This window comes from Garra rufa, chromosome 8 (genome assembly GCF_049309525.1).
Source record: "Garra rufa chromosome 8, GarRuf1.0, whole genome shotgun sequence".
Lineage (NCBI taxonomy): Eukaryota > Metazoa > Chordata > Actinopteri > Cypriniformes > Cyprinidae > Garra > Garra rufa.
In genome coordinates, this window is record NC_133368.1 from 36,467,016 (window position 1) to 36,489,130 (window position 22,115).

The 22,115-nt window shown below is 35.8% G+C and overlaps 1 protein-coding gene across 1 annotated transcript in view; it reads left to right on the plus strand.

The window, feature by feature from the left end:
• The first annotated feature begins 2,763 nt into the window (after window positions 1-2,763).
• The window catches only part of ppp2r3b (protein phosphatase 2, regulatory subunit B'', beta), a 30,716-nt gene continuing 11,364 nt past the window's right edge, over window positions 2,764-22,115 (plus strand). The window contains exons 1-4 of the mRNA XM_073845343.1: window positions 2,764-2,840; window positions 3,741-4,145; window positions 19,647-19,835; window positions 20,336-20,439. Of these exons, the coding sequence (XP_073701444.1) occupies window positions 3,792-4,145; window positions 19,647-19,835; window positions 20,336-20,439 (647 nt within the window). The 5' untranslated portion in view covers window positions 2,764-2,840; window positions 3,741-3,791. The remainder of the gene's footprint in view (window positions 2,841-3,740; window positions 4,146-19,646; window positions 19,836-20,335; window positions 20,440-22,115) is intronic.

Genomic DNA, 22,115 nt, shown 5'->3' on the forward strand with positions numbered 1-22,115 from the left:
GTTGTTGGACTGATTCTTCACGCAGTCAAATCCAATGCCTTCTAATCTTCTCCTGCTTTTTCTGAATTATTCAAAGAGATCTTGAAGCAACAGAGGCGTCTCGACAGCGAGCAAAGCTCCCTATGAGAGAGCTTCAGATAATGTGAAATGAATGATGAAATTCTGGGAGCTGAAATGAAAGACTGATGTGATGCGTGTTCAAAGGTGGGGCCCGGGTCCCCAGGCCCCTGGGGGTGCTCAACCAGCCTCTTTTACCTTTTTTTAACCAGGGATGAATATGCTGTAAAGTCTTTGGCAGAATTAACCTAAACCTATTGGCACATTCACATCGCATGCAAGCATGTCAGGGAAAGAAACAGCTCTTTGTCCAGCATTATGAGAGAGATCGCATGACTTTTCTTCTTCTCATGTTTGAGGAAAAAACCTAGATTAAAATCTCGAGTCAATTAATAGATGAAACACATTTTTCTAAAATAGGTTACTCATTTTTGTAGGAAGCATTTAGGGGGCAATTTAGTTAATGCATGAAATAATTCACGCCATGATGTAATGTCCATTCCTTTTTATCTTGAAAGGAAACTGGCTTATCTGCCTTTAAATACAGTTAATAGCACACCAACAAACAAATAGCTTTAAATACCGTGATGTTCTTCGATTAATATTGATGACATGCTACTTGACCTTGGTACTTGAGTGTGATTAAATAAAACAATAAAAGGAATATGCGCATAATTATGTTTATAGTTCAGTACCTTGCTGTAAAACAAATAGAAAACTTCTCTATGAACTCAAAATGGAAAGGTATTTTTAGTCCAGTTCTCATGCAACATGCTTGTAAATCATATCCAGAGCTTAAGTACAAGACCTGAAAGGTTTTCCAAAGTTAAAAGCAAAATTAGATGTTGCGGTCTTGCCTGGTGACTGTAGCCACAGAAAGATGTGTTTCAGATTTCTACCCAGTCATCTGATATATATATATATATAGGTAATGTGCTTTAAGCATTAATGTGCTAACTGATATATAATTCTACTTTAAATGTAGTAATAATGAACATGCATATGTGTGCGTGTTCTGATGAACTGTAAAAAGTGGCAAACTGCAGCCATTGTTAACTGATTTTGCTGGTATAAATTAACATATTTCAGTTAATTCAGTGATATTTTTTGTTTTTTTGCACTAATTCCCTTTATTCATTGTTGAAACCGACACAACTAAATGACAGTGCTTGTCTACTATCAAAAACAGTTTATTTTTGTAATTATATCAGGGCAATGCTGTATCCTCCATACTGTACTGTTAATATCAATATAGCATGAGAAAATCTCCTTGGATTTTCAAAGGCATAAGCATCGTTCCCATTTCCCATTGTGATCTCAAATAAAGAATCCAAACATCTGAGAGCAATTGAAGTGTCTTGTGAAATCCATTCTTCCCACCAAGCATTGATTTATTATGTGAATTACAAATCTAAATGTTTTTTGAATAAAGAGGGCGTCCTTTTGTGCTTTTATTAAAAATCATGAGGTACAGGGTGGAATAACTATTAAAGGATTTCAGACTGTGCTGTAGATCTTATGGGTTTTTTGTGTTTAAGCATGATTTTATTACAGTAGTGGTCTAGTTTAAAAAATTTATACACAGCAATGGTTGTAAGGAAATCATTAGATGAACAAAAAGTTTCTTTCTGTTGAGTACAACTCCTAATGTGTTATTACTGTAAATTTTAGAGACATTACAAGGGGCTCCATAATACTATTTTTTATCAGTCTGTTATTGTGACCATTAGAATTAATTTGTTTAATTTAATTTCCACTGCACTTCGAGACCTTTTTGTTCATCGCCATATTTAAATATTATTCTACTCTTAAACAGAATATTTCTACATTTTAAATTAAATAAGTAAAACTAGTGAAGTATTCAAATAGAAACTTATAGTTTACTAAAAAAAAAGGTGACCCTGGCCCAGACTTTTTAAGCAGCATGGGTATATTTGTAGCAATAGCCAAACATACATTGTATGGGTCAAAATTATTTATTTTTCTTTTATGCCAAAAATCGTTAGGATATTAAGTAAAGATCATGTTCCATGAAAATATTTTGTAAAATTCCTACTGTAAATATATCAAAACTTCATTTTTGATTAGTAATATGCATTGCTAAGCACTTAATTTGGACAAATTTAATGGCGGTTTTCTCAATATTTAGATTTTTTGCATCCTCAGATTCCAGATTTTCAAATAGTTGTATTTTGGCCAAATATTGTCCTATTCCAACAAACCATACAGTGGGAAATTTATATATTCAGCTTTTAGGTGATGTATAAATCTCAATTTCATAGCATATGACTGGTTTTGTGGTCCAGGGTCACAAATATTTATGGGGTAGCATGATAAAAAAAATCTAGTTGTGGTTATTTTGTAAGCAAAATATAAATGTTGTCGTTGTGTTAACAAAAATATTTTCCCTGCTGATGATGGTGACGATGTAAAAAAAATTGCATGGGACTGCTGAGTAATATTCTTCCAGAAAGTTTTCATTCTAAAACAGAAATATATTCTATTAAACATTGATTCGTTTGGAGTCAAACGTTCGTTTCATCCAGTGACTCTCATTATTAAAATCTCTAATGCGTTCAAACGGTAACTCAAACAGTTCGAACGCGAATCGGCTCAATTGAATCATTCAAACGAACCGCTTCAAACGAACAAGTCGTTCGCGAATGGACTCTGCTCTCGCGATATAAACTTTTCCCGGTTACCTGAGGAAACGAGAGTTTGATTCAAAGTGTATCCCTATTTGAATGAACGGTAACAACCAAAACTCATCCTAACGACCGAAGGTAGAGTAATGTCAACCAGTTACCTTTAATTCTGTGGAGTTTACCGATTAAAAACACATTTCTTTGTCTATGTTTAGCAATACTGGCGGTGTTTATGTAATTATTTACCCGTTGTCCGTTAGCTGTGGAAGTGTATGCTGCGTGTAGTCAGCTAGCAACAACAACAAACCAGCTAATTTCTGTCATAAATTAGCTACGGTTTTGTTTAAACACTCCTTTGGTTTAACGTTATATTGTGATGAAAAATAAAGTGAATTTAAATTAGAAGATATGTTCGCTGTGTTCTCTAGTTTCGTCATCCGCGGTGGGATGTTTATAAACAAGTTTACATCGCAATACCATAGTTACTGCAGTTATTAATACTGTGAAATGCGAAGTCCGTAAAATCTTTCTGCCATCGAGTTAAAGTTCTGTTATTTATGACAGTTGAAGCTAATACCAAGTTACCACCGTTTACCACAGTGACTAATGTTTTGAAAAAGTATTATAGTAAAGTTAATGCAAGAAGCATCTGTTTGAGCTGTTCATGTTCTGTTTAGAAAAACAAATAATTATATGATTTAAGTGAATAAATATTTCTGCTAAAACTTTAGCCATTGTAAAGTGTTTCAGTTTTCATATGAAATGTGAAATATTTTAATGTGTTAGCAAAATATACATGTATTTAATATTTTTATTAACATGTTTGATGTATTTTATATTTTCATATGCATTAATAAACATACTTTGTTGACCAAGTTGCATAGAGTAATTTAGTAACTTTACATTACCACATAATATTTACAAGACATAATGATGCATGTATATAAATGAAAGTAATGATCAGTAGTTTGTGCTTAGTGCATATTTTAAATATCTAAATTTTGTGATTTTGACTGTCCTTTCTGCTTTATTCTTAAGGTTATTTTTATCTTTTTTGGGAGGATCTCGGCTGCATGAAGCAAACCCGAAATGGCATCACCACAAACGCTTCAGCCTGTCCTGAAGATGAAGGTCGACGAGCTCTTCCTCTTTTGGTTGAGTGAGCCGAGTACTCAGGCGATGCTAAAAGACTACCTCAACAAAATCAAGAACGGAGAAGAAATAGATCTAAGCCATACTGATTTCAAGGGCACGAGCACTTTGGTATTAACCGAAAACAACAACAACAACATTGCTTCGAAGATTAATGCGACAGAGAGAATGACTGCGGCCCTTGGTGCCCCGTGCAGCCCTCCTTCAGCCACCCTGCCATCTGCGAGTGGCAGCAATAACAGAGCTGGAGTGAATGCGAGGGCCTTGCGACGCTCTGTCAGCACTAAGAAGGTAAAGCATCTGTGCTCAGCATTTTATTTACAATGCAGCATGACCCCGGTTGTGTCACCTTGCAGACTGTTATATCCAGGCCTGTGCTCCTAAGTTAAAAAATGTGAGAGTGCAAATAAAATTGATCAAATAATTAATTTTTTCTTTAATGAAGGCATACAAGGAGAAATTTACAAGCACAATTAAGTGAAAAAAGTACCATTTTAAAATATATCTTTCTTAAAATGTATTCAATAATTGCGTAAAAATTGATTGGCCTACTTTAAAGTTGATTATAATTACATAATTTGTCTTGCGCTACCAGACAAAAATTTTATGTTTTAAAGAATGCTCTTCTGCTTACCAAACCTGCATTTATTTGATCCAAAATACAGCAAAAGCAGTAACATTGTCAAATATTTTTACTATTTAAAATAACTGCTTTCTATATTTTAAAATGTAATTTATTTGTGTGATCAAAGCTACATTTTCAGTATCATTACTCCAGTCTTCAGTGTCACATGATCCTTCAGAAGTCACTCTGATATGCTGATTTGCTGTTCAAGAAACATTTTTATCAATATTTAAAACAGTTGAGTACATTTTTTCAGGATTCTTTGATGAATAGAAAAATCCAAATATCAGCGTTCATCTGAAATGAACTTTTGTAACATTATACACTGTAATTCAAAAGGTTGGAGTCAATATGCATGTTTTTTTTTTTGGAAAGAAAATATAAAAATTATTACTTCTATTTAGCAAGGATGCTTTAAATTGATCAAAAGTGATGATAAAGACATTGATAATGTTACTAAAGATTTCTTTTTCAAGTAAATGCTGTTCTTCTGAACATTCTACTCATCAAAGAAACTTGAAAAAAATTATACTCGGCTGATTTCAACATAATAATAGTAGATGTTTTTTGAGCAGAAAATCATAAAATTAAAATGATTTCTGAAGGATCATGTGACAGGAGCAGTGATGCTAAAAATTCAGTTTTGAAATCACAGGAATAAATTAGATTTTAAAATAAATTAATTTTACATAGTAAAGATATTTCAAAATTGTAATGTTTTTGCTGTGCTTTGGATCAAATAAATGCAGGCTTTGTGAGCAGAAGAGAAAAAAAAAAGCATGAAAAACTCACTGTTCAAAAACTTTTGATTGGTAGTGTATAAATATAGAACTTGCAATGGATGGACCCACATTTTGACTATAAACGTGCAGCACCCACATTTATTTAATGAAATCAAAGCCTCTGAAGTTTAATAATTACATACAAGCTATATTGCAATTCCTGTTTTTACGTCCCCAAATTTAAAACCTCTTAAAATGATAATTAATGCCATTGTTATACCATTTAAAATATTGAAGACTTTTTACAACCTTAAATTTAATAAAGGTGATAATTTTATACTTTTATACTTTCATATTTTTTGTAAATCATACATATGCTCCCCAATACATTTTGCACGCATCTCTTTTTAGTTGCAAATGCATGTGAAAAGCTCACACTGTTGAGCCCTGATTAGTCAGATTCATTTAATGATTTAAAAGTGGTTTCTAGCACAGTTTGGTAGGAAATTTTAAGAAACGTTCTCCTCTATGGTGGTCCAAAAGCCATTTTACCACTAAGAGGGTTTAACTACTTTTTCCCAGTTTAGCCACAAGAGGATGCTGAATGGCTTTTGCAGCTTCTGGTCAGTGCATGTAGCTCCTGCTCTGGTCAGATGAGCTCTGTGAACCCTGCATGTCTTTTGTGTAAAGAAATCCTGTTCATGTGTGGCCAGAGGTGCGCGAATCTCTATGCTGTCAATCCCTGGAATGGTAATGACTCTGTCATCATGCGCTGTCCAGCGATGCTGCTGGACTTTGCTGCTGAGGTTTCAGAGCCCGTAAATTGGATTATGCAGTGATACTTTAATTAAAGCAGTGCCTCTATGATACTTCCTGCTGTCAGTATCAGATCAATGTGTCATTAAATTCACACGTATCTTATTGGCCCAATAAGAGGAAGCTGATATCAAGAAGGCTTATTCATAAGCAACATCAATGCACCTGTGGAAATGAAAAAGATTATGAGATAAAATTAGCTTCTGATGTGAAACGCAAGAACACGGCACAACAGAGTACATTTTGTGTCTTATTTCACTCACGTTCCAAATGTTTAAAGCTTGAGGAAAGATAATAAAGGAAAATGTGAGAAGCAGAGACTGCAAACTTAGATTTTCTTTAAGGATGACAAATCCAGTTGCATTTTGAGGAAAGACATCTGTTTGCAGTGACCGTAAATCTTGAGTAGGGACATTATCTGACCGGTGTGATTCTTTATTGTGAAATGCTAAGCAGATGTGTCTAGGCTTTGATTTCTATGTCCAGTTATTCTCAGATGCTTTGGTGAGCCTACATGCTGATGGAACAACTGTTGGGTATTTTATGGTTTTTGGCATAGTACAATCAACATGTGCCCACAACTTGTCACAATGTATTAAAGAGATTTTAATCCCATATGCTCTATTTTAAGAGGCTAAAGGAATTCCAGAATACAAATGCATTCTCCAAAGTATTAGTTAAAAATTCAATTAACGTCATGCTGATGCTCATCAGAACAACTGTTCCAACTTTGACACAGGACACCAGTAAAGATAGCCTTGGTTCCACTGTGCAGGAATTAACTACTGGGAATTTGGCTTACACTTCATAGGCAGTTTACATATTTGTCCATGGTGTAATACAGTATGCATAAACTCCGTCAGATGCTGTTAATGGTCAGAATAATTGGGTGTTTGTCATGCCTGACTCCCGGTTGGAAGGTGAGAGGTCATTAGGCATGTTGCCTGGAAAAATATAAGCTAATTGAAGAAATAACTTATGTTATTTACATTAATGTCTAAGGTGGAGAACTTGCGTACTTGGTGTGACATTTCTTCATGAATTTAATTTGGAATTTTTCTTTCATTTCTATATTTTAAAATTCAACATTTAATATACATAAAATATTTAAATACTAAAGAGCAGGGTTACTTTTGATCAAGGAATTGATCTCCAGGGCATTTTTTTTTAACATTTTTGAGGGCAAATTTTCTTAAATTATTTTAATCAATATTCAAACTGTTGTCAACAATAATAGTTTAAAGTTGTATCTAAATTATACATGTAAAAAAAAAAAACAAGAGCTCATAGGACTGCAGTATTATGACAAGAATCATTATTGTAGATTATTGGCCCTTATATTGTGATAATGATTATTAATCTTGAGTTAGAAAACTATATAATTGTTTTTGTTTCATTTTGGGCACATCACATTCTGGCTTTACAGACAAATGTCGGTCCATGACGTTAACCAAGTCTAGCACAAGTTATGCAAAAACTCCCTGTATAATCACTTAATATATGAAATTAATTTTATTTGCACAGTGCAGATACGATGAGGGAGTTTGCGAGTGTGCACACTCAACAACAGCTTCGGCGTTTTCACTGCTGACTAATCTAAGCACCTCTGATGGGCCAGTGCATTCTTGTGTTCAACAGAAATGCTTTTAATTGGTTAAGTCTTTGGTTATAAGCACAAAACAGAATGTAAAAGCTTATGCAAATTGACCCTTTTCTTTCGTTTTCACATTTCATTTTAATCAAGACAGCTGTTATACTCTGTTTAATTGTGCTGGGGCATTTTTTGCCCATTTGTCTTAAAATGATGGGGTATTTTTATTTATTTTGGTGGCATTTTTGCCACAAGCCCTTGTTAATTACCAATCCTGCTAAAGAGGCAGTTTGGTCAAAGTAAAAAAACTAAATGCTTTCTGCATGTACCATCCCTACAGTTTAGTATCTTCCCTTTAAAGTATGGGTAATTAAAGGCATCCATTTTGTCAGAAGTGTTAGTTCTAATCAAGTTGTATATAGGGAATCAAGAGCATTTTGTGGTTTTTGATTCACATTTCTGCCTTGATGAAGTCTCATTTTGGTTTTCTCTCTTTCATTATGTTCAAATGATATGCAGCTGCAAAAGGATTTTGACTTTTAGCTTTTATTTGGAGGGTTAGTTTGACTTTTGATGGCAGTTTATAACTCTTACAGCCTCCTATCGAACCATTATCACACAGTGTTTATATTTTTCTCCCCTCCAGCACTTGAATTGTAGTATGTTTGTTAGTGCTCCTCACTTTTGCCTTGCTGGTCATCCTCTCTTCAACCACTTGGCTTTACTGACTGGACACAGAGCTTTGTTTGGAAATTGGCACTGTCGGCACGGACAGCTGCCACCTCTTGTTCAGGCAGATCTTTTTCTCGTTCTGTTAGTACCAGCTTACTCTGACAGTGGAGAGTTGTTGTACGTGTAGCACAAACACTGAACCGAATGCAGGGGAAAGTGTTGTTAGGAGAAAACTTTCCAAAAGACCTAAAGGACAAACAAAAATATTGACATGTTCACCAGCAGGTTTACTTTGGCCCTTTTGTTGTTTTTCCTTATTTTTTAATGGACTGATGAGCGAGGACTTCAAAAGCAGTTAGTGAGAAAATTGGGCTTATCAAATGTGTGCAGTATCCTGCCATTGGATGACAACAGGAACTGTTTCTACTGGAATGAGTGGAAGAATGTGGATTCGATGATCTGACATCTAAAAATACTTATTTAAGCCAGGCAGGGCTTTATTTTTGCACCACTTTGTTTGTTAGATGCTCTGGCTCCCAGCCTTCTGTGCATATTCACTCACTTCTATGGCAGATCACTTGTCACTAAAGTCTGCTTTTATTAATCAATTAGTTTTCAAAACAATAATGGGCATAAGAAAGGCATTTTCAGATGCACAACGCCCAGCCTCAAAGGCTGAGTTTCTTTGGATCAACACAGTTAGAGAGAATTGATGTAATTGCAGTCAGTCTGGGAGCGGATGTTTGTTAAAGGACTCAAGATACATTTGTTTCGTGGGGTTGCCCAAACAGAGCATGTTGGGTCTTTTAATAGTCCTCAACTGCTTCAGCCATCATTCTTTGAATTCAATACTTCTACGCTGTGCTACTAACTAAGACTTGTCATCTATAATAAGCTGCGGAATGGCTGGAAGCTGTAGCCTTGGAAAGCAAAATAAACAAAACATAGGCAGTAATACATCTGTAGATTTTTTTACCCTTCAAGGAGGGCCAATTCAGGGTTTATGTTGTGCAGTTTTGCTATACAGAATTTAAATTGACCATGGGCATATAGATGGTTTAAAAATTGCTTTGCATTAAACTACAATTTAGAGCTTATGTACTACAAGTTAAATATGTTTGAGTGTGTTAAAATATATAAACCGGTGTCTTTCCCTTAGTGTGTTAATTGAATGCTGTGTGCGACTGTTTCATCCATGAAGGCAAGATGGGCTGATGCAAATTCCATAATGCAAATTAAACTACAAATAAAATTCAGTAATAGTTTGTTTCTTGATCAGACACTTTCTTTGTAAGTAGCTTGCATACATTATCCACATGCTTGATGTTGGGTTATAACGCAGTTGCAGTTTATTAATAACAACTATTTATATTAGTAACTATTTAGATAGTATTATTACTATCTAAACTAAGGCTGCCCCCTAATAGTCAACTAACTGTTAGACGACGAGACTAGGCTTGGTTGACATTTTATTAGTTGCTTAGTAGCAAGAAAAAACATCTCGCAGGAAGTGGCGAAGTCACGCAGTAATATAGTTGTAATATATTGTAATATAGTCGTCTATATTGTAATATAGTACATCGGGCAGGACATCCAAATGCTCAGCTATCATTAATCAACCTCAAATATGGCTTTTCACCTAAAAAATGTAAGTTGTAGTAACTTTACATGGCCGCTTAATGTAATGTTAACCTAGAAAAATGTGCGCTATTCTAGTGTCTGTGCAGAGTGTGGAAGCTGAATACTAGCGCGCTTACTGCATGACAGATGGAAGTCGCCGGTGCGGTCACTTGCTTTTAAAATACTCTGTCATTTTGGGTCATGCAGCTAAAAGTCTTTCGACTCTGTAAAGACACTTTATTTGTGTGCACTCAAACGTTGCACTTTTGTAAAATAATTAAAGCAAACAAGATGTTTATGCAATTAATCGAAATTCAGTTTCAAATTCAGCTTCAAACAATCATACAGTAATCGAGATATTTGAACTATTATTGCGCCTCATTCCGCCCTCTTTCCTGTGGTCCGCTGTCGTTCCCCTACAATCGTAATTATGTCTGCCGGTGTGCTGTGGCAAGCTTTTTTTCATGTGCTAGAGCGCTTATTAGGCTATGTAGGCAATTAAATGCTCATTATTATGATTTATATGGTTTATTATTAAACGTGCAACTAATAGTTAACTAATGCTTAAAATGAACGACTAGTCAAACGGAAAAAAATTTAGTTGAGAGCAGCCCTAATCTAAACATATGGTGCTTTTTGAATTTGCACAACATATATACTGCATTATTCATGTTTTACAGTGCATATTCTTTTAATTCTTCTATATAATGATTCAGGTTCATTGTTTAGTGGTTTGAGCTTGCTCTAGTACTCTCATATCCTGCCCTATCTCAGTCACCCCATGCAAATGATTGGTTGACTTTACATGTCTCAAATGCGAAGTGCATTCAGCTCTGATCATATAAATATAAAAAATAGATCTAAATTTGCTTAGGGTGACTTCTGAAAAAGTTTGATTAACTTCACACTAACTGCTCTTCCATTACTCTTCAAATTGTGCAATTTGAAATTGCAAATTGAAAATGCACATAATGGAAATAACAAATTTAACAAAAACTCCCATATATCGCAAAATTTTTACTTTTTATGCTCGTATTATTATTATTTATTTTATTTTTATTTTTATTTTTTTAAAGGAATATTTCGCAAAACTGCAATGGAAAAGTGTTTTTTGCGTTTACAGATGACCTGTAAAAGTAACATGAACATTTTTTAATGTAGTATGTAACCTCTAAGAAATGGTATGTTTATGGCCACTGTCAAGTATAAGGGGTTTTTCTTGTCATTAATGCTCATCTGCGCACATTACAGCCCTAACACGGCCAACAGAGCTGATTGTGGCGACTCATTGCTTGTGTTTATACATGGCAAAGATACCTAGGTGCCTTTCGATTAAAAATAATGGCTAGTGCAGTGACTGTGATATATGTAAACTTACCAATATCCCTTGCCATGGCTTATTGCGAGAGGAAAAAGTTGTTTTATTCACATAACATCGTTAATGAAAACGCAGTCATTTTGCAATAGTTTTTGTCGACATTTATTAAATATCGCAAAAGTTTTGCGCAAGTATGTAATAGAAACGCAGCTACTGACATGATCTGAAATAATGACTCTCTTGTCTTTTGGAGCTGCTTTACAGCAGAATAGGAAAGGGGGTGAGTGAGGCCAAGTATGGTGACCCATACAAGGAATTTGTGCTCTGCATTTAACCCATCCAAGTGCACACAGTAGTGAACACACACACACCGTGAACACACACCCGGAGCAGTGGGCAGCCATTGCTGCGGCGCCCGGGGAGCAGTTGGGGGATCGGTGCCTTGCTCAAGGGACTCACCTCAGTCGTGGTATTGAGGGTATTGAGGGTGGAGAGAGTGCTGTACATTCACTCCCCCCACCTACAATCCCTGCCGGACCTGAGACTCGAACCTGCAACCTTTGGGTTACAAGTCCGAATCTCTAACCATTAGGCCACGGCTGCCCTAATCTGAATCTGAGTTGTCTCCTTAGCTGAGTTTATCTCTGTAAAGCTGCTTGTATAAAGTGCTATAGAAGGTGATTTGACTTAACTTGAATTGATAATTTTCTATTTATGAAAAGTCCAGCTAAATTACAGTGCAGTAGCACAAGCATCCACAAGCCTTAAATAAGAATGTCAGCCTAATTTCCAGCATTTAAGCCATGTTTTAAAAGAGTTGTATAAGGAGATCACACAGCAGCATGTAAGCTGATGATGAAGGGCATGTTGCTCTATTTGATGTTGCCCCAATTGGCTGTTGTCATGATTTTTTCATGATTGTGTTTTAGGGATGCTCATATTGACCGTTTAACCGTTAACCGTCAGTAAGAATTTTAACCGATTATTACTATCAGTTAAACGGTTAAAAAATGAATAATAATAATAATAATAATAAAGAAAAAAAATAATAATATATATATATATATATATATATATATATATATATATATATATATTTATTTATTTATTTATAGTTTGCTGCATGGTGAAAGAAAAAATAATGTTTACTCGCGGGCGCGTGTAAAAGTGCGGCTGTCCAGACATATTTCGTTGAGTAAGCACCTGCTTTACCTTCTCTTAGTTTGTGTAACTCGTGTAAGTAGCCTATGCTACATGATGGCAATGGCGATATTGGGTTATCAGAGAGTGAATCCATGAATAAATGTATTCAAATTCTGAATTAATTATAGTCTAAAAAGTGCGCGCTCCCCTTACAATCACTGGAAAGCTGTCACTCATACAATACTGTAGTTAATCGCAATCTCACAAAGTTAATAAAAAGTAATAAAAAAAAATAAAAAAAACCTTTACTCTGTACAATGAATCTCTTATTTACATCATGTCTACACTTTCTTTGTTTTAATGAGAGAGTTCGTGGAGGTATAGAATTCAGCAGAACTGAAACCGGCACTTTGAGTGGTGAGAGGATCGTAACATAGCCGCCTCTGATTGGCCATTGCTATAATGTAATCAACAGAAATGTCTGTGATTGGCTATTGAACGCTGCGAAAACACGTTTCTCCACATATGACTACTGGATGAAAAGACCCGAACCGCAAATTGAAAGGATTTTTGTGAAGTGTCTTTGTCACGGATCTAAGCGTTAACAGACAGCGTCCCAGTCTATCCGTACAGCATGTCCACATGTTAAAAACTGAGGTATAAGCTGGCCTGCTATATATTTTTATGTCCGACGAGAAGAACAAGACCGGTACAGTTCTTCAAAGCGCATAGAATGATTCAGTGTGTTTTAGTTTTGTCATCTTAATTAGGTAGTTATTTAGTTTATACATATTTAGTGTAGGCCTATTTATATTATTCTTTTTTTTCATTCTGATTTTCTCTGTTCTCAGAAGCGCTGCTCATGCGTGATAATTTGAGTATATGAAGAATGCAGTTTTTGTTGTTGCTCTGTATGCTGCTGTTTGCACGTTAAAATAAAACATTTGCTTGTATTTTTATGTATCATCACAGATACTCGTGCATTCTATTTTTATTTTAAACGAATTCATTATTCTAATTTTATCAGTTAACGGTTAATGACCGGATAACGAGCAGCGGTTGTCGGTCAGGAAAATTAACCGAAATGAGCATCCCTATTGTGTTTAAGTTGACAGAAATGGTTTAAATAAAGAAAACAGCCAGCATTCAAAACCTGTTTGACTTTCTTCTGCAAAACAGATATTTTGAAAAGCTTTGGGAACATTGCCCATTGGCATATATCTTACGCAAAATAGAAAATCGCACAACATGAGTGTAGGTAAATGATGACTGAAATTAAATTAAATGGCAGATTAATTCGAAGTATGCTAATTTGTCAGAATGTTGCATCCTTTTGCAGTTAATCATTGCTCTTAGTAGCTGCTGTATCTCTTGGATACAGAATCAAAGGGTTCCAAGTGAGCAGGTTTGTGTCTTTACATAACCTCTATGAGAGCAGTGGAATGCACACTGAAAAGGGCAGATCCACACACCCTCCGACTGCCCCCCCTTCCACTGCTCTCACACAAACACCCTCGTCCTATCTCCCCAGTGACTTTTCAGGACAGGACTGTATGACCTCTGCCAGCCACTATTGGATGTATGGAGCAACAGGCAGGGCTGTGAATCAGGCCACTGCACGGCTGAGAGGAGCAGCTGCCATTCACCATTAAGAGAGCTGGTGCTCTGATAAAGACAGGCAGAGGAGTGTCCTGTGGCGGGACAGTCACTGAGCAAGATTATCCTGACCCCGGAGTGCATACTGTCTGCCACACTGGCTCCATTAGCCGACAACAGCATGAGAATGAAGGAGATCTCTTTACGGCAGGACCCTGACCTGAGGAAGGAGCTGGCACTGCTGGCACGCGGCTGTGACTTTGTGCTACCCTCTCGCTTTAAGAAGAGGCTCAAAGCCTTCCAGCAAGGACAGGCAGGTTGTCTTATATGTTCTGTGTGAAGCCATCAGAGTGATCTCGATTCTTGCTTGCTTAATGCTATTGCTGTCAGTCTCAGTAGGGATGTGATGTGATGTTAGCGTCCATTAGATGTGAGATTATAGCTGCAAAATGTTTTTTCTTTCTTTCTTTTTTTAAATAACAGAGGCTAGAGGATTATCAGCGGTTTTAAGAGCATCCAAATATTTAGGATTGAGCAGGAGGCTCTGTCTGTCTTGTGCTGGAGTTGATGATGGTCATTCCCTTTTATAGACATCGCTGACACTGACTGGGGAAGGCAAGATTAAACGCATTCATCTCTCACAGTGGGTTAGACTGAGCAGAATCCCCTGCATGCCACATCAGAGAAAGACTGTCCAATTGCATTAGGCTTCCAAACTTCCATACAGGGTTCTAGGAGTGTATTTGAAAGCAAAATCTAAGTAGATTTTTGTGCAATTACTGATGAGTAGCAGTGGACTATTTCTGAACATATGTTATGGATGTCTCTAGAATGAGATGAGGTAGTGTACTAGCTAATCTATCAATAGGTTAAAATTACTACATGAAACCCAAGCTTATAAAGTCATCAGATTTTTCTGGACGTGTAAACAGTTCCTGTTTACGAGGATACGGCTGTCCATGTGATGTTCTTATTGCTGCATAAAATAGGGCTGCCCAGTGACAACTAAATTAAGATGGCCTTGTTTTTTATTAAACTATATGTTATAACTACTGTTACCTACATTTGTACTGTTTTTTTTTTTGTTTTTTTTTATTGCATCATTGTGTAGTCGAAAAAATTTAATTAGTGGTCTTGTAATGTTTGTATATTCTGATTTGCAAATATTTTTTGCTTTATTTAAAATGTTATGAAAAATCTTGAAGGTGGTTTGTTTTGTTTAAGGCTTAGGAATATTTAAATATTTATTTAGACAATAATTGGATAAATATAAAAATAAAAATATGGAAACCAAGGCTGCAAAAGTGGGTATTCACTGTTGCTTTCTATAGTATGAAATGTGTGTATACAACCCACTTTAGGTTCAATGAATTATTACATTTCATGTCATGTTTTGCCATGCTAATTAGAAGAGTTAATGAAATTTAAAGTCATTAGTTTTGTGGACCAAGAGGTTAACGGATTAGTTCACTTCTAGAATGAAAATTTCCTGATAATTTACTCACTAATTTCATCCAAGATGTTCATGTGTTATTTTCTTCAGTTGAAAAGAAAGTAAGGTTTTTGAGGAAAACATTCCAGATTGTTTCTTCATATACTGAACTTCAATGGGGATCAGATGGTTGAAGATCCAAATTGCCGTTTCAATGAGCTTCAAAGGGCTCTACACTATCCCAGTGAAGAAAAATGGTCTTACCTAGCAAAACAATCTTTCATTTTTAAATGCTCACCTTGCACTAGTTCTGTGATATGCGTTCGAGACGCATTATGTTGTCACGTTGAAAAGGTCACGTGGCGTGACATAGACGGAAGTACCAGCCTAGTGTTTACAAAGTAAATGTGCAAAGAAAGTCGAACGGCTTTTAGTTTTTCCACCCTACCCTTTTTTTGAACCAAAGGCCACTTGACTTTCTTTGCTTTAATAACGGATTTGTAATAAATAGAATATTACCATGCAGGGCTCTAGAGTGCGACCAATTTGGTGCGACTAAAAAAAATCAAAGGTTGCACCGGTGCGACCAGCCGTTCGAGGGGGAAAAAAACGAAACTCCTTCAGTCTCCCTGTTGCTCAACAGCAGACGCACATTAGACCCATATCGTGGTCTAAACCAATCAGAGATAAAGGACGGATCCCGCCCCCCCTCTGATTGTCCGTGGTCCAGATATTCCTGTACGTGTGTGTACGTTTGAAAATGCATGTGATGCAGTCAGGATGTCTCTACATTGGCAAGCGTTTACAATGCCTCCTCCGCAAAAACACGGACTGGATCGCGCACTCCATTCATAAAAACCGAATTTACTATGGCGCGGAATGCCACGTAATACGTTGATTTCTGGATTGATAAATCAAAAGTTGGTCTGTCACTTAATTCAAGTCGCGATATGGACTAGTGTCTATGAAAACTGAAAGGCAAAAAGACCGTTTAAAATGAATCCTGCATGTTCCATTCGCCTCTATGTATTAATGGTGGAGACGTGTATTTTTTTTTTTTTTAACTACACGCGTATATGCTACTGAAGCACACGTGACGCTCCCGCTAATTTTTGGCATTTGCATCTCACATGAACAGATAAACTCAATCTCCAAACCTACGGTGTCACTTTTACTGTTTCATTTGAGAAAGCATCATATCATACTGTACACACAGAAACTTCACGGAAACCTGTCAAAATAAAAGTACGGTTTAACATGAAACAAAACAATATTAGTCCTGTATTACTTTTGTACAGTATAACGTAGGTGTTTATATATTCCTATTTATAAATCATATACATGTTTGCCAAAAATTAAAAAGGTTTATTTTTCATTTGATTAAAAATAAATACATGTTTATGCTTTCATTTGATTATGAGAAAAATTAAAACAAGAATTTCGAAAAATAAAAATAAAATAAAAAAACAATTTTAGAGCCCTATTGTTCAAAATGTTAAAATAGAGAGTTTTGGACTTATTTTTTCACTGAAATGTTTTCATTATTACATAAAGTAGGGTAAAGTACTGGGGAAAAAATATGCTTCAAATAAAGAACTTTATATTGACCAGATTGTTAGTTAATCATTTACAAGTCAATATTGCCTATATGGACAGGGATTAAAAAATAAATAAATAAAAAAAGTAAAAAAAAAGTGAACTTGTAAAACTGCGGTGTTAAATGTGATGCGGTTGAAAATTTGGGTGCACCTAACTTTTGTGCTGGTGCAAAAAAAAGTTAGGCGCACCAGTGCAACCAGTGCAAAAAGTTAGTCTAGAGCCCTGCCATGTGTGCTCCTTCATTTTTATGCCAGAATGAAGCATGACAGTGAAGGTTATTAATATCTGCTTTGCTTCCATATCACAACCAAATATTGCTACCTAATTCATTGCTTTGCTACAGTATAAAAAAAAATCTATATCTCTCAGGCTAAAGCAGCAGCACAGAAGGTCAAGTTGGCTGAAGCCTACATGTCCATGTGTTTGGCTAATACAGAAAAGCCAAATGGACCTTGTTCACTGTAATGTTGCTTATTCTAGAGAGTGAGCTTTGATGGAGTTCTTTTTTTCTCTGTGTGGAAGTACTAGGGGGTCAAGATCTTCACAGCTGCAGCCTGACACTCAAATAGTTGAGGTTTTAAGTTACTGTGGGAAGCTGAGCCTTTGGAAAATCAGTAATAAGAGGAATTTAACCACAAGTGTTCACAAAACATTTGGGTATGAAGGACATTTTGTCATTTGATAAAGCTATCATACTGTTGTTGTGCACACTTCGGTCAAGGTTTCTCAAAATCCCCACCAATTTTTGTAAATGTCACTCTTCAGCATTCATCCACCCAACTCTGGGTCATAAAGACTGTTCTGCAAATCTCAAGGCTTTATAAACTTCTTGAACTTTTCAGCCAAGGCTGCGTCAAGTCCACATCAACATTTGCCCCTGATTGTTCCTCTTCTTTTTATAAACTCCATGCATTAATTTGTTTTTATTTATTTATTTTTATTTTTTTAGTCAGTGTAACTAAATACTCGATTGTCCAATGTATAACCAGTCCAGTAGTTTATTTCTGATGTTGTTTACCATACCAAGCTAATCTGTTTCCAACAATGTTTGCAAGCCTGAACCTGCAGTCCATCACAAGTTGTTATCAGCTTTGTAACTTTTTAAAACTGTTCTTTTCAGAACATGATAGCAAATAGATTTGACGCAAGGACAACAGGTTATCACACTGTAGAGAGATTCCGGTTTTCAACTTCAGCCAGACTAAACCAAACTCATAGTTGTTTATGTACATTATGTACTAGACCTTTTTTCTGTCAACAGGTGAAAGTTTTTGTTTTCTTTTCTTTTTTTTTATTAAATGTAACAAACCCTAAAGAAAACAAATGTAAAATACTAAATGAAAAGGATCTTACCCTCACTTTTGACCAACAAAACCAGTCATAAGGTGGTTGTTGTTGTTGTTGTTGTTGTTATTTTTATTTAGATATGTACATCATCTGACAGCTGAATAAATAAGCTTTCCATTAATGTATTGATTGTTAGGATTGACAATTGTTGTATTTGGCCGATATACAACAATTTGAAAATCTGGAATCAGGGTGCAAAAAAAATCAAAATATTGAAAAAGTTTTAGTTTGTTTAATTTTTAGAAATTTTTAGCAATGCACATTACTAACCAAAATACATTTTATATACAGGGGTTAGACAATGAAACTGAAACACCTAGTTTTATACCACAATCAGTATGGTGTTGGGCCTCCTTTTGTGGCCAAAACAGCATAATTTCATCTTGGGAATGACAAATACAAGTCCTGCACAGTAGCCAAAAGGATTTTGAGCCATTCCTCTTGCAGAACAGTGGCCAGGTCACTATATGATGCTGGTGTAGAAAAACATTTCCTGACTTGCTCCTCCAAAACAGCCCAACGTGGCTCAATAATATTTAGATCTGGTGACTGTGCAGGCCATGAGAGATGTTCAACTTCACTTTCATGTTCATCAAACCAATCTGTCACCAGTCTTGCTGTGTGTATTGGTACATTATCATCCTGATACACAGCACCACCTTTAGGGTACTATGTTTGAACCATTGGGTGCACATAGTCAACCTTCACACTCCGCTCTTACTGGTGGAAGGTGCAATTAGTAAAGACTGGCCACCAGGCTGAGCAAATGTAGCCATGAAACCTACAACACTATATTGGCCAGTGTTTCAGTTTCATTGTCCAACCCCTGTATATTTACAGTAGAAAATGTACAAAATATCTTCATGGAACATGATCTTAATATCCTAATGATTTTTGGCATAAAAGAAAAATTGATCATTTTGACCCAAAAAATGGGTCTTTGGGTTTTTGGCTATTGCTACAGATATACCTGTGCTACTTAAGACTGGTTTTGTGGTCCAGGGTCACATTTTGTATTTAAAATTTTAGTGGATGTCATGAAGGAGTCACAGCTCGTGTTTCAAACCATTATCCACTTTAACATCTTATCCTATTTCGTGGGTACAGCATCTCATGGAACGAAAAAAATTGCATTCCTACTCTTTAAAATCATCCACAAATTAATCCATTAAATTGTGTTTTATGCACTCTGAGACGACCTAATTAATCCATCACTGTGAAACGCTGATTGAGGTGCAATTTTCAGAGCAACCGTACATCTCTCCCATGATGAGTCTTGTGGCTAATGGTTATTGTTTCTGTCTTTTTCAGCAGGCACAGGCTAAGAAAGAGGAGCCCGTTACACCAGCTTTAAGTGAAAGCATTCCAAAGTTCTACTTCCCTCGAGGACAGCCCCAGGCCAATATCAACATAGACAATCTTATTTCCAAGATAGAACAAATATTTTCTCAGTTTCCTGATGAAAGAGTCACTTTAAAAGACATGGGTCTAGTCGCCAAGGTAAGTGTGGTTTGTAACGTGCCACCTTTATCCGCTCTGCAAATTGTTCATTTTGTGTAACTAACTTATAACTGTTTACAAGTTTGAAGGTTTTACTTTTCCTGTAGCCAGTGGAAAAATATCACCACTGTTTATATGTTGAATTGCATATCCTGAAGGGAACCGTCTAGGTAAATGACGGGATTCAGGAATTTAAACAGAATGATTTATAAACATAATCATTGCTAATTAGGCCATTTATAGTTTCTACAGCACATGTGAAAGATGTAGTCATAACGTCCAAACACTTAACAGAAACCTCTGATTGAGCTCAATTGCCCGTTTAAGAGAGAACGGTTACAGCATTTTATTTCTGAACTCTACTGTAACGTTCAGAACTTAACAGTCTGTTTGACTTTGTTTAGATAAATTGAACGTTTATTTGAAAATTCATTACGTCTTATTTTGTCTTACTGAGGTTGCAGTAACAATCTATTACTGTGACACTTGTCTTCTTGCAGGCTTGTGAGTGCCCACTCTATTGGAAAGCTCCATTGTTCCATGCTGCTGGAGGAGACAGGAGGGGATATGTGTCTGTTCACAAGTTTGTGGCAATGTGGCGAAAGTAAGACAATACTTCTCTTTACAGTGCCCTCTCACATTAATATTGACAGGGGTCAATGGCTGCACATTAGGGGTGTAACGGTTCACGGGGATGTATTGAACCGTTTCGGTACGGCCTGTTCGGTTCGGTCCACTTGCGTACCGTTTCGGTATATTTTTTTTTAAAATTTATTATTAGCGTGATATTAAGCGCAGCGGAACAATGTTCCTAGGCGAGTTTCCGCACGGACGCTATTGAGTGACGCACAGTAACACACGCACAGTTAAGGCAAAGACCAAAAGGACTTTGGTTCAGGTGCGCAAATACTCTTTGGGTGTGTTCCGATCGACAGGGTCCCTACGCAGTGTTCACTGCTCCCTACTCGCTCAGCACGGTATATCCGTTGAAGTGGACTTCGCTGACAATAATCGCTCATTTGGAATGCCCTGGAACGTCATCAAAGCAAATGTCACGGTCACGCAGATTATGATTTAACATAAATAAATATTGTTATTTATTTTACTTTCAAATTTAAATACATATAAACGTATGTATCTAAAAAATATAGTCCAAATGCATATGTTTAGACCGTTAACACATTAACAGATTTTTGTGGTCTTATTTCACGCACTTTTTTCCCCCACACACAGCCTATATTAACTATCCTGTGATAACATTAAATAAAACAAGAAAGAGATTCACCTTGCCAGTTTTACTTTCATTCATAAAATACAATATGCAAATGTAACATGAATCACCATAACCATTCATAAACACTCTAATTTGTATAATAATAACAACATTTATTGCAACCGCTTCATTTCAGAGCCTTAAAAAAAATATGTAAAATATCACCCAAATGTGTGGCTTTTATTTATTTTATGCAAGAATTCTATTGTGTATTGGCAGCTTTTCAAAATAAAGATTTTGTAAGTTCTTATTTTTTTGTACCGAAAATGAACCGAACCGAGCTCTCCAAGACACTGTACCGAACCGAATACAATTTTAGCGTACCGTTACACCCCTACTGCACATGGTGTTTTTAACAAGTGTGTAAATGTCAATTTGTCAAGAGCTGAAGTGCAGTGAGCTCTGTGTATATAATTTTGGTAATGTGATTATTTTGTGCAACAATACTGCTGTTTATTTCAGGGTGTGTTCACACTTGTCATGTTTGGTTCGAATTAAAACAAACTCTAGTGTCCATGAACAGATACATGATATGCACCACATATAATTAAATAAAAAAATATAATTTAATGGGAAAAAATTACAATGTGACCCAAATCTTGAGTAATTTTATTTTGCAGTAACAATATATCGCAATATAGTTATTTTTGCTTTAAATAAGGTCTTTATGATATCAATTTTTATACCATAGAAATGTCACAATTCTTGTCACCAGTGCCAATATCACAGAAAACTAATACTAGCTTAAATAAAAAATAAAAACAAAAAAACTCAAGCTCACTGAAGACAAGTAAACAGTCAGCGATTAAACAGGAATAAGAAACTAAATATAGGCAATAGGGCAAAAAAAGCTGCATTAGAACAAATAAATAAGAAATGCTACATGCATTGTATGAAGTAATCAAATGAATAAAAACGCTGCATAATCTTCACTGTAAATTAAGTATTTATTTCTTCTTATTAAAGTTACAGAAGTGATTTAGCCAAGAGCAGTGAGATTTTCTCTC